Genomic DNA, 14,431 nt, shown 5'->3' on the forward strand with positions numbered 1-14,431 from the left:
AAATAAGTTACGAAGATGTCATTCATAGGCGATATAACAGCATTAAGGGCAGAACCTTCGTTTTAATCTTGGTGAGATGCAGGTAGCTGTTATTCATTCTTTTTTGGTAGTCTTTAAGTGTTAGGTCAAAGGGGCGCATTGATCAAGGAAAGCTATGAGATGTACACTATGCTATACTCATTTTTTATTGCTTGTTGAGATCATACATAGGTAGCTGAAGTAATTTTAGAAAGTCATGCCTTCCCATCAACAGGTATTACATTGGTTGAGGAGTGTGAGGATTTTGGTGCATTATGCTGTGGTGTGTGACCTCACCATGTAATAAACTCACAAACCTTTCTTGGGTCCAGTCAGGCTCATTTGTAAAAACCTTAACTCAACTCTGGGTCACTGTGGCTTCGAGCAGTCAGGCTTTAAGAAAGGAACAGCAAAGCAATTAGAAGTAGAGAAACAATTGAATGATAAGGAAACGCAATATAAGGAAATCTGACACCAATTTATAAAAATAGATCTTATTTGTATCAATTTTTAGACACCAAGTGTACAAAATCCATCAGAGTGTCCAGAAGATACAAATTATTATGCAAATTGTAAATCACTGCCTTTTCGCTTTAATCACAAACAAGCATTTACAACTACCGCAGTTAGCAGTTGCTTTGAAAACATTTGAAAACTTTTGTAAAGTTGTGTTCGGTTACTCCGGCCCACTTTGGGTGACCAGTCGCAGGGGGCAGTGAGACTTAGCAGGGCATTTACATTGCAGTCAAATCAGTCTCCAGTCCAGTTCCTGGCTCTATGGGTGAACTATTATAAACACCAATGGAGTGGTCCTGATACAAGGAATACAGGATGCTGAGGATGATTATCCAGTCAACGTGGATGGTGCTGGGGCCACTCTTTGCTCTAAAAACCTGGTGGGGCGACTTTACTCACAGGGGTTGCTGTCCTTTCAGTGATTGTGGCTACCAACTTGCCAAGGTGGCTTCTTCAGCTTTTGTGGAACCTGGTGCTGTAACAAGAAGTCAACCAACTCACTCTTGGACATCACCGTTTCTGTCTTGGGCTCGGAGAAGGCTTTTCCTGAAGCAGGGCACCACAGGCATACTACTCTCAGCAAGTGAAGTCTCCAGTCTTTGGTGAAGTCTCTTTGTGCCTAGGCCTGTGGAACAATAGGGCAGTCTTTCTTCGCTCCTCTATTCAGAGCATACATGATCTGAGGTCTGGGTGCCTGGCGTACCACTTTTATGCCCACAACATGCCCTCAGGGGATTCAGTGACTACTAGCCAATGGGCTACCAGGTCCCTTCCTGCCTGATGACAACTTCCTGCAATGTGTGGAATTTAGCTGTCCCAGAGTGCAATAGTGTGCCCACTCCTTAGATGATAGAAACCTTTCCTAGGTATAAAGCAGCCAGGAAAAACTGGTTTGGCAACTGTTTCCCCCTCTTTGTCCCCGATGCCAACTGTCTATCAGAACAAAAGAGCATCATGTCTTGTGTGTGTCCACCATTTGCCCTTCAAAGGCGACTTCCCCATTGAGGCTTGCCTTTTTGGGCTCAACTCTGTGTTCCTGCCAAGGAGAGGTAATACTTCTTCTGACAGCAGTCCTCTGCTGTGTCCTTTACTGGGAGTCGTTCATACATCTCCCGAGAAAGGCAGAAGGCTGTCTCATTGCCAGCAACCGTAAATGGCCATTAAAAACTTGGGCAACAGATTGACAACTTTTTATAGTTACCCTTTACTTAAAAGTTACATTAAATTTGATTTGGAAATCAAGACAGGTTAAATGCAACAATTCTTTTGATACCTTGAACTACCAATTTTAACAGTCCCATTCAAACATTAGCACAGCTGAGTTGTCAGCGGGTAACCCTGTATTTGCCAATGGGGATACTAGCCTTTCACCAGTGAAAATGTAGAATCGGGGTTTGTACTGTTAAAACATATAAAAATACATACTTTTAAATATGGAACACCCTGCCATAGGGCTCAAGAGGCCCACCATTGGCGTGATTTATATAAACTAAAAAGGGAGGTCTGAACTCTGTCATGAGGTTAGATGGCTAAGACGACTTAGCAGTTTAAAACTGCTCTACCTGTCTGCAGTGGCAGTCTGGGAGACATGTTTTACTCCATCACACTCATGGTGGCACAGTAAGTGCTGCAGTCCATGAGGGACACTTCAACTTGCAGGCCCTGGTTACCCCTGGCACCATATGTTATGTTATGTTATGTTACTGGGCACTTATAAAGTGCACTTCTACTCCCTGGAGTGTCTCGGCGCTGAGAAAGAGGAACCAGTGACAGAACAATATCGGCACAGTTTTATCAGCTGCTTTATTGTGAGAAAAGCCAGGTTTTTAAACCTCGCCTAAAGCTGAGAAGATCCTGAGCCTGACGTAAAGATGGCGGCAGTTTGTTCCAAAGCTGAGAGGCTACCACCTGAAAGGAACGTTCACCCAGCCGGGAATGAGAGAACCTCGGATCAGTTGAGAGCTGCTGGGTGGAAGACCTCAAATTTCTAGATGGAGCATAGTATGAAGCCCCCATATTGTGGAAGGCCTTGTAGGCCAATACCAGGGCTTTAAAATGTGTCCTCTTACACACTGGAAGCCAGTGTAGGGACTTCAAATGAGGGGTCATGTGTGTCCTGAAGCCTACCATAAGTATGGCTCTTGCCGCAGCGATTTGCACCACCTGTAATAGTCCAAGAAGATAGTCAGGGAGACCTAAGTTCAGGACGTTCACATAGTCGAGGCGGGAAACAATCGATGCTTAGACCACTGTTTTCCTATGAGGAACTGGGAGTAGTGGAAGGAAATTCCTCAACATTTTCAGTAGGCCAAAGCTTTTCTTTGTTAGTCTTTATTTCGACCAATTTGATCATAAAAGACAAGAATATTTACATCATCACATAATACATATATCAAATCCATTTCTCGTCAAAGACTGTACAAGTAATATAATCATACATAATAAAAGGACAACAATTTGTAAAAGATTTTAATAAATATAGGCTAAAAAGAGACAATTCATGTAATGATCAACACCATCTGGCACCAATATGGATATGCGGATATTAAAAATGTATAAATAAACATAAACCAGTATATAACAATACTATAAAACTAAGCAGAAGATAGAGCGTTAGTAAACACTGTCGCAGTCTGCTAGTTTTCGACCTTTTGTCTTTTTCTCCAGGCCCACACCAAGAACTTCACTACAGCTATCACAATTGCGTCTTGGGTGCTAGTCTTAAGTAATCTTAGCGCTGTATCACTCGACCTAGTACCAAGGTTCTGACACATTGGTTTAAGCCATTTTCTCTGTGGCGAACAGTATGCTGGGCAAACAAAAAATATGTGGGGAATTGTTTCATCCTTGCTCTGACAGACTTGGCATTTACTATCTTCGGAAGGGTGCCAGGACTTGGTGAAAACTTTGGTTGGCAGCCTTCCTATCAGGAACTGAAAATAACGTTTTCTATCAATGGGCTTATTTATAAAATCCCAGAATTCTTCATATAATGGTTCCAGCTTGTTGTCCAAGAAGGAGCTGGTTAACGAAGGAGACCTGGATTGACTCAAAATACCAGATCTGATCATAGACCAGTATGCGTCTTTAAATACTTTTTTTGAAGGAAAAGTATTGTGTGCTGGATCTTCCCAGAGATGCCTCATGCCCATGTCCACCAGGGATCTTTTGACCTGTTGTAACCAGCTGATCCTATGAGAAGTGTCGAGTCCTGGAGTAGACCAAAGCCTTCTCCAGTAAGCTAATGGTTTGAACCTAGCAACCTCTGTCAGCGAATGACTCCCCAGGTCATAATATAAAAGAGTAAGAGGAGTACTCTGGGGGAGACCAACCAAACCTCTCAGGAAGCTTTTCCGGGCCCGGGCCTGGGCTAGTGAGGACAGATTTTCGAACCCCCAAAGTTCTGCCCCATACAGAATGGACGCCATAACCTTAACATCATAAATCTTAAGTGCAGGGCCGACAGGCTTTGTCTGGGAAAGCCTATGTTCTTTCAAAATCACCTCTGCTATCTGTGAGCATTTGAGTGCCATTGTTTCTATTTGGGGCTTCCAATCTAACTTACGATTGATATTTACTCCAAGATAGGTAAACAAATTGGTTTGCTCTAAAAACTCTTTATTCCTGACCACCCTTGACTTGATGGCTTTATGGTCATGTAACAATATAAATTTAGTCTTATCCACATTTCCCAATAACTCATGTTCATTGCAGAATGTCTCAAAGCGCAACAGGGCTTTCTGCAGCCCGGCTTGCGTTTTGGACAAAATTAAAGTATTGTATGCGAACATGAGTATTGGTACTTTGATACCTGCAACAGAGGGAGCATCGGTTGGGTAATCAGAAAAGTAACTAACCACACCATTTATGAAGAGTGAAAACAGGGTTGGAGCCAGCACGCATCCTTGGCGTACCCCCTTTGAAAATGGAAATGTGGGGGTAGTGTTCCCTTGAGCACCCCATCGAACCTGCGCGTAGTTTGATTCGAGCAATTTAACCATCAGCTGCAAAAGTTCGGGGGGGATCCCTAGATCTCTCAATACGACCCAGAGCTTATTTCTTGTGACCGAATCAAAAGCTGCTTTGAGATCTACAAAAGTGGCATACATAGTTCCACCCGCTAGCAATACAACCCACCAATAGATTAATGCAAAATAAAAGACTTGGTCTATCGTGCTTACAAAGGCCCTAAAACCTTCTTGGAAAGGAGATAGTATGTTATTCTCTGTTATCCATATCTGTATTCTATTCAGAACCAATCTGGCCATGATCTTTTGAGTGGAATCGATCAGGCTGGTAGGCCTGTAGGTGTTAGGGCTGGAATGGTCTCCTTTCTTATAAATAGAGAGGATTTCCGCCCCATGCCAGGAATCAGGGATAGATGCTCCACCAGCAATCGCATTTGCAAGAGACAAAATGTACCTAAACCAATTTCCTTTATCTGATAAAAATAAATCCACTGGGACACAGTCAGGACCGGGTGCCCTACCTTTTGGTGCTGAAGTCACAGCGGTTTTGACTTCCCTTAAAGAGAATTTTACCGGTGTCACTACACTTGGAACTATGAATGAGAGCGTATTCTTAGCGACAGCGAATTTTTGCTCAAAAAAGGATACCCATTGGTCTGGGGCAATATGATTTGTCGGGGCATTTCATTGGCCTCCTTTGCCCCATTTGACAAGCTGCCAAAATGATTGTGAATTGTTCATTTTACTTGCTTGCAAAAGTTCCTGCCACCTTTGTTCGTCCCATGCCTTTTTTGCCAGTGTTTGTGTGGTTTGATACTGCTTGCGGGCTGTTCTTATTCTATCTACATCATTAGATTTTATAGCCCAGGACATCTGCTTGTATTCTGCCTTACATGCCTTATTATACCAATGGTCATGCTTTAAAAGCAGTCTCTTGGGGGTTTTATAAGGTTTAGTGAAAAAACACCTGATGTTTTCGAACATAGTCTCATGAATATGTGTAATAGTACCATTGATTTCATCCTGGTTTTTAAATTTTTCGAGGAGAGCCAAAGCGTTTGACACCTCAGCATTCATGCTTATGAGAGAGCTTTCATTTTCAATTAAACAAGACCATTTCACCCTCCTCATGTCATTACTAATTATAAAATCGGCGGTCTCAATTACCTCAGCTGGAGGCAAGAGTGCTGCATGAGCTGGACCTTTTAGTTTTAACAGTTGTGAGTCATGATCGCTTTCGATCCTTGTACAGACCTTCATATCCACTACTGAAGACCGGTACTCTATATTGACAAGTTGTAATCAATTTGACTACTCCTCAGGCCATTATTATAAGTGTGTGAGTCTGAGCGGTCTGATGGTGTGCGTCCATTTAATGCTCTCACACCCCTTTCAAAGCTAAAGGCTTTCAACTGTAAGGCAGCCTCGGTCCATTTTTTAATTGGTAGGATTTCTAGTTGAGGAATACCCCATTGAGCATCTTCGTCTTCACTGAAGTGGCCGTCCTAATAGTCCAAAGGCTCAAATGTGGTATTGAAATCTCCAGCAATGATTGTGTTATACCCTTCTCCCTTACCGACTAAGAAATTGTTAGGATCAGTAATCGTCTTTGAGAACCTGCCACCCGCCAGACCCCTAGCATAAACATTAACTATGAGTAACTTTGACGAGTTTTTAGGGCAGATGAGCAATGCCAGAATATCCAAGTTATCAGTCTCCAATTCTGTTATCTTAAGAGTGGAGCTCTGCCTCACCCACATTGTTAAACCTCCTGATGGTCTTCCTTTGCGCCCACCTACTGCGGATTTATGGAAGTTTAGATAGCCATGGTGAAAGACCGTGGAAAATGCCCAGGTCTCCTGGACCACTATAATGTCCAGTGTTTCTATAAAATCAATCCAATCAGATGAGTTAATCTTATTGGACAACCCTTCTGAATTCCACAATACCAATCTCAGTAGAGATGAATCATGGTACTTTGTAGTATTGCCTGAGCTAGCCACCATCGTTGTACCCAATACAGGAGTCGCTGGATCTGGAGTATACTTTACTCTTTGACTAGAGTTACCCATTTGAGTTTGGACTACACTCGAAAATTGAGCAGGGGTCCTAAGCATGTCATATTCACCAACTATCACTTCTAAACTGCACCAACTATCACTTCTAAACCAATACCAGGAGGGCAGTTTGTACAGGCGCTTTCATCCCCTCCTGTTAAACTAGCCAACATGGGTCCTCATTGAGAACACAGACCAATTGGTGGTCAATCAATATTTTGGAGGGACGAGTCCCCAATTCGCTTTGGTTCGTAGGCATTAATGGGTAGGTAGTTAGCAGAGTCAGGAGGGTTCAGTTTCAGCCTAATATTTGTATGAATAAGGTGTGAAGTTCTTAACTCAAATGCCAGCATGTTTTCTACTAGCTGTGGCGATGCAAGGGTAAGGCACACATAATCAGTCAATATCCCTTGAGCTGTATCTTACAGCAGAAGATATATCCTCCCTGATTATTGATTTGCACTTACGAACATGCCTCAGCCACTGGGTGCTCTTGTTAATCAAGGACTGTTCGTCCTCTCTAGTTAGGCTAGGCAAGATCGTTAGTTAGGATTGTGACTTGAGTGGCCAGGGACAAGGATTTTCAGAAAACCTTGCTCTTGTGAGTGAACGTATCCTAGGCTGATTTAGAGGAACATACAGGAGTTGGAGTTCCCTACTATTGAATGTATTAAGCAAAATATCAGATCTACTCACTACCTCATTAGTAACAGCAGTTTTCCACACAGTGTTTTTAACGCTGGATGGGTTTTTTGGGAACTCTTTCCATTTGGACATTAACTATATTCTTAGCAATTGGCCAGCTTACATTACTTTTATTAGAAATTGGTGCTCTGCAAGCTTGGATATAGGGCAAATCTTGTGTAACCAGATACTCTTTGCTAGAGCATGCTTTCAGCGCTAGGTTGAGGCTGTCTATCATTCCCTTTAGTTCCTTAACTTCCTCCATGAGATGCCTAGTCTGATCTTTTAAATCATTTATCGGGAGTGTAAGCTTAACTGGACATGTACATTGGGCCCTATTCGTTATGTCATTACATCTGTTGCTTTCAACTTCAGTCCCCATAGAGGTTAACTGGGCGTTTTCTTCCTGGGGAATTTGCAGTAGGGGCAAAAAACGATTTGTACATACGATGGCGGGGTCATTTACACAAATTGTCGCAGGGCATGGGCTTGGCAGAGAAGAGTTAATACTCTCTTCGTGTTGACTAAGGTCGGAATTAGCAGGTCGTTGGCCCTTAAGGAGATGCTTTTTGAACATATCAGGAATAACTTGGGCAGTTTGTTCATTACTTGAGGTTGGTATGGGGGTGCTATACTGGTCATAGTGGGGTGATACCCTGAAACCGGTCCCAGGATGCTTGTTTCCGATCCATGGAGTACCTGGCTTGGCCGTTCGGGCTGGACTGTTCCCATTGGGAGCAGAGTCAAGACTGATTTGCATATGGGTGGGTCTAAACTAGGGTGACATGGCGAGTAAATTAAAGATTGGTTAAACCCAGATCTGTGACTCTGGTGTGAGTGTTTGAAAGGTTTCAACACTCCGTCCATCATTTTATTTAGTGATGTTGCTATATTACCTTAATAAACGTATTTTATTATCGTAATTTGTTTTCTTATATACATTTTCATGTTTAAATAAACAAACCGTCACAATTACCATTATACAATTCCTAGTCCTATTCTTACTAAATAATTGTATTCATTTTCTTTATTAGCATTTCGGGGGACCCTGTGGTACCCTCTTGTTTCCAATCATTTTATTGAATTGTTTAATTGAACAAAGTGAGTTAATTAATATTGAATCTAGTAGCTTTCATGGTATGCTTGTGGTAGGATGAACACTGAATAATTTCTTAAAAATATTCCCAAATATGCAATGCACAAATCATAATGTTTTATAATATAAATGCCTTATTTATTGTTACAATATAATATGAATCTTACTTTTAAATAACAAGAGCCATACATTTCAATTTATTACACAAAATAATATCACAGGATTCGGTTGATGAGGAAAAAGAACTCTATAAGAAAATGCCGACGAGAAAATGGCAAGATGAGGAAATGTTATAAAGCAAGTGGCATGTCACCTCCAGCAGCGATTAATTGTTAAATGGAATATGAATCTTTCCCTGGTTCAGATGCAGAAGTGTTTTGCCTCTGCTGGAACACTGTGCACACTGCCATCCTAGACACGAAGCATGCAGGACTCAGGATATATGGCTTAAGAGAATGCTCAAGGGAAAGGTTTAATGGCCTGCCATTAATGTGTCATCTTTTAAGTGCTGGCGTGATTACGTGTGTACCCCAAAACACAACCTTGTGCCGTGAAACATCAACAAGAAACACACTCAAAGCAAATCGGCTTTAAAAAACCAAACAGAAGTAGTGGCCTCCACGTGTTTGAGTTTAAACATTTCTTCGAATGGGGTTGTTTGCAAAGCGGGAGCAGCAGTGTATTGATTGCGGTTCTGTTCTCCAGGTGGTCCTGCTCGAGGGGATGCATCTTTCAGCAGGCTCTATGATGCGGGACCACAGGTGCTGTGGCGTGCTAACAGACCATGAGCATCACTCCTGCAGCAGACTCATAGCGAGGCACGAGCCTTGTCACAGCTGCGCATGCGCCGCCCACGCACCCTGGATCCCCGCTCGCCCCGCCCACGAGAGGTAAGCCTTGTGCTGAGTGACACGACTGCTTGTGATTTTAAAGTATGCAGACATGTTTCTGTGTAATACGGAACTCTATCTATCTATCTATCTATCTATCTATCTATCTATCTATCTATCTATCTATCTATCTATCTATCTATCTATCTATCTATCTATCTATCTATCTATCTATCTATCTATCTATCTATCTATCTATCTATCTATCTATCTATCTATCTATCTATCTATCTATCTATCCAGAGATAGATATAACAAAAGATCTATCTATCTATCTATCTATCTATCTATCTATCTATCTATCTATCTATCTATCTATCTATCTATCTATCTATCTATCTATCTATCTATCGATCTGTCGATCAATCTATCCATAGATAGATATAACAAAAGATCTATCTATCTATCTATCTATCTATCTATCTATCTATCTATCTATCTATCTATCTATCTATCTATCTATCTATCTATCTATCTATCTATCTATCTATCTATCTATCTTACCAGAGATAGATATAACAAAAGATCTATCTATCTATCTATCTATCTATCTATCTATCTATCTATCTATCTATCTATCTATCTATCTATCTTTCTGTCGTTCAATCGTACCAGAGATAGATATAACAAAAGATCTATCTATCTATCTATCTATCTATCTATCTATCTATCTATCTATCTATCTATCTATCTATCTATCTATCTATCTATCTATCTATCTATCTATCCAGAGATAGATATAACAAAAGATCTATGTATCGATCTATCTATCTATCTATCTAGCGATCTGTCAATGTAAATGTAAATGTAGTATACTTGTAAAGCGCACAGCTGCCCCAGCAACGGGGCGTCCAGGCGCTGTATAACTCTGGGGAACCCGTCCTGGCTTTCCCTGTGGGATGGTCCCTTGCTGGGAGTCCCCAAGGTGGAGCCAGGCATCCCCGGAATTGGTGGGGCCGTTGTGGAGATTAGGCAAGCTAATGCCCAGAGTTGCCGAGTGGAACCCCTGATTAGAGTAGGCACCGAAGCGAGAATTATCGAGTCCGCTGACCAAGGTCCACGACCCTGCCGCGTTGGGAATTGAACCCTGGTCCCAGGCTGACTTCTGCTCTCAGGCCTGCCGCCTCTAACCAGTGAGCCACACTACTCCAATCAATCAATCAATCAATCTATCTATCTATCTATCTATCTATCTATCTATCTATCTATCTATCTATCTATCTATCTATCTATCTATCTATCTATCTATCTATCTATCTACCTATCTATCTATCTATCTATCTATCTATCTATCTATCTATCCAGAGATAGATATAACAAAAGATCTATCTATCTATCTATCTATCTATCTATCTATCTATCTATCTATCTATCTATCTATCTATCTATCTATCTATCTATCTATCTATCTGTCTGTCTGTCTGTCTGTCTGTCTGTCTGTCTGTCTGTCTGTCTGTCTGTCTGTCTATCTATCTATCTATCTATCTATCTATCTATCTATCTATCTATCTATCTATCTATCCAGAGAAAGATACAACAAAAGATCTATCTATCTATCTATCTATCTATCTATCATCTATCTATCTATCTATCTATCTATCTATCTATCTATCTATCTATCTATCTATCTATCTATCTATCTATCTATCTATCTATCTATCTATCTGTCTGTCTGTCTGTCTGTCTGTCTGTCTGTCTGTCTCTCAATATGTCCTTGAAGCCAATATGTCTATCACGATACCAGTTCTCAAAATCTGCTAGCGTCTACATCTCCCTATCATTTTCCACCTGTTATGTTAGAAAATACACCTTCCATTGCATACAAATATTGTGACATAGCAACCAATGACACTGGCTATTCTGTATAAGGAGTGATTGAATGCTGAATATTATATGTAATGATTTATTAATGTAATCATTTATTTAAATAGCACAACATTTCCAGAGGGTATCATGGCACAAGAACAGGCACACAACTGGGAGACAGACACACAAAAGCCTATGGACCCTATTTGGGCTCCATGGGTGTCCTGCTCTCACCCTCTGAGGTCATAACCTCTGCCCACCCTGGCGCTGGACTGTCTTTCATATTTAGAGACCATTGGTGGCCTGATGGGACTCTCTCTGCTGTGAAGGCAGCCTCTGCTATGGCAGTGAAATTTGCTTAGAAGGTGCTATGTTTAAAGTGCCTGCTTGGCAAACAATTTCTTTTGGACAAAACAAAGGGGCCGATTTTGATGTGGGCGGGCATCACATTTCTCTGTCAAGGAGACGGAGTAAATTTCTTCGTCAACATGAGGGAGGCGCGGGCCACTAATTTAGGAATGACTGCCAAGGTGGTGGTCATTTCTAAAGCGTTGGCAGGTCCACCATAATGGCTATCATAACAGCGATTCCTGTCAATGTTTTCTGTAGTTTGGTGCAGGGTACCCGCAACATGACAGAGCCTTGCACCAAACTGTTTAATTTTGTATTTTCATAAAGAAAATGCCCTCCTCGCCACAGGAGTCCTCTCCTATGGCAAGGGTGCATTTAGCAGTTTTCACTGTCCCTTACTGCCAGGGTTTTCATGGCGGTGACAGACTGTGAAAACTGACCTCTAATTCTGCCCATTTAAATTAGGTGGGCGGAGGTACAGGCCTGCATCCAAGGGCCTTCAGCTGGGGGTCAATTAACAGTTTTCCATCCTGACTCTGAATAGTATGGGGGATTAGCCGTTTTGGCGGGCCATGTGGACCACCGGTTTACCGCATTCCTTTCACTCTGCCAAACAATAAATAAGGCCTCAAAGGTCTAAATTACCAGGTCCCTTAATGAAATAATGACGATACTTATAATAAAAGCCATGAGGACCCAAATAGTGATGGGGCCTGGTTCCACGTTCTAGATTTACTCTGGAACCTCTGGTCAAAGGATCGTTGGTTCCTGCTTAAAAGTGTGGAGGGGAAAAGTATCTTTCACAAATCGTATATCACAATGTCAATGAACCATGACTCCGAAGAATCACCGATCCCTGATTCAAAGTTTAGTTAGTTTATTACAAAGCTAAGAACAACTGGACATACAAGCACTTCAGGATGAGGGTGTAGAAATATATTGGAACTAATACAAAGCCAAACCTACAGGTAAAATGAAGTCTGTGAAGCATGGAAAGAATGATCAGTTCTAGAACGGGACGCAGAATATAACTCCTACTACATGAAGAGTCTTATTCATTGGAGGCTCGTAAGTAAAAAGCATTAGTCTGTCCGTAGGCTACCACTGACGTGACATGCCTACTTAGCATTTCCCAGGTAAGTTCAGAAAAAAAGGTGTCAGCGCCTGACGACTTCCTAAGAAGTGCACTCCCATTGTATGGATCAAGTAGCATAAAGATAGAGAGCTTGTTCTAAGATGCCCTTTCTTCTCTGTAGATCTTCTCAGAAGTTCCCGGACTCTATCACTAACCCCAACACCAAAATCATACACACCCCCATCATCACATCACGCGATCGTCCCATCCAGCTAGACACCTCCTCGTAGGTAACTTTCCATGCGGCTGCAATGCTCCCAGCGCTGGCTCGATGACCTTGATTCCCAGGCCTTCCCCGGTGAGAAGGAACACCGTCTCACATTATCAGCATTGCTTGCTTAAATGTATCCTCTCCTCCCTAAGCCGAATTCCTAAAACAAAAGCGTTATTCTCACTAACAAAGATAAGGTATTCCATCTGCAACAGAAACGTGTGAAAGAAAAGATTCTGCATACACAAGAACTTTACTAGCAGGCCGTCTAGAGAACCAGGTAGAAATACACATGAGGCCTAAAAATTCGGCTAACATAAGAAACAATATGCACTTTTAAATGAGTGAGTTATATAACAATGAAATAATTTCTCATTATTCACTTGTAAAATCACAACAATAAAGCATCATGTAGATCACGATTACAATGTCACTTTCTCCATGTTGTCAGAAATATCTCTATTGCTTCACATTACACTTTATTACATTACACTCTCTAATGACCAAATGTTAACATAACAAAAGATTATATGTAGGTATGAACTACTCATTATTATAATGCACCCCATCAAATTAAGAGCACCATCGCGCTCCATCAATAGTTATGACTGAAACAGAATAAAAATACGTGTTGGAGAAGAAAAACGTCTCAGAGACTAAAGGACTAATTACGAAAATGAGTCAACACCATATCAAGGCAGCTAGGGTAGTTGACTTTTGATTGTAAAACTGATAGATTGTAAATATTTCAATATCTATTTACGAGTATGGGGTAGAAGGAGTTGCATGCAAAAGAGTACGTTATCATATATTCCTCACTCACTACTACTAAATGTGATAACAGGTCATTGTGGCCTGCACATAGTCATGTCATGCTAGAAGAACTTCCTATGCCACCCCACAGACTGCCAATTAGAAAATCATGAATTCTACACTGGTGTGTTAATAAGGGTATTCATTTTCATTCTTTTTTTGTTTTGAGATTTTTTTTTGCAAGAGCAAAGTTTAAAAACAATTTAAAAATACTCTTTCAAAAACGATTTATACACAGCTAATTTAACAAAACAAGGAAAAATATCAAAGCTGTAGCCTAGAAAATAAATTCATTTAGTTCAATTGTTTACATTCCCATTATGAAGTAATGGCAACTATGCGCCCGCTTCATCATGTTTTGTGAAAGCACTTTTTTCAATATCCTTGTAGGGACAGGATTGGGGTGATATCCCACTGCTCCCCCCTCTTGTCCTCAGAAGATTTCTCATCTCACCTGCTTGCTACAGTGTACAACCTCACCTCACGTTACACTCAGTGGCGGCTCCTCCGCAAAGGGGGAGGAGCATCGCTCCACTACTCTCAGAGCAGTGTAAAAGGAAAAATAAAATGATAATAATATAAGTTTTATCAGTTTATTTTTAGTATCAGCCAGATTAGAGTGGGGTGAGGCTGAGCTTCTGTGACGTCGGGAGGAGGAGTGGTTGCTGCACTCTAAAGTGCGCATGACGGTTTAGCCGGCCGTCTTGGCCCGACCAAACAGTCATGCACACTTTGCATGTTCCCCACCAGGCTGCAATGCACACCCTGGTGGGGAATATGCACAGGCTCTCTGTGCCCTTCTGAGCGCTGAACCACAGTTCTCAGACTAATCACAACACTTCAGCGTAGTGATTGGTATGGGGGGCCTGAGTGCTTCCTGCTTCCC

The 14,431-nt window shown here is 41.5% G+C and overlaps 1 protein-coding gene across 1 annotated transcript in view; it reads left to right on the forward strand.

The window, feature by feature from the left end:
* The first annotated feature begins 9,062 nt into the window (after positions 1-9,062).
* The window catches only part of C3_1H11orf16 (chromosome 3_1 C11orf16 homolog), a 161,223-nt gene continuing 155,854 nt past the window's right edge, over positions 9,063-14,431 (forward strand). The window contains exon 1 of the mRNA XM_078683752.1: positions 9,063-9,229. Coding sequence (XP_078539878.1) covers positions 9,063-9,229 — 167 coding nt within the window. The remainder of the gene's footprint in view (positions 9,230-14,431) is intronic.

This window comes from Lissotriton helveticus, chromosome 3_1 (genome assembly GCF_964261635.1).
Source record: "Lissotriton helveticus chromosome 3_1, aLisHel1.1, whole genome shotgun sequence".
NCBI lineage: Eukaryota > Metazoa > Chordata > Amphibia > Caudata > Salamandridae > Lissotriton > Lissotriton helveticus.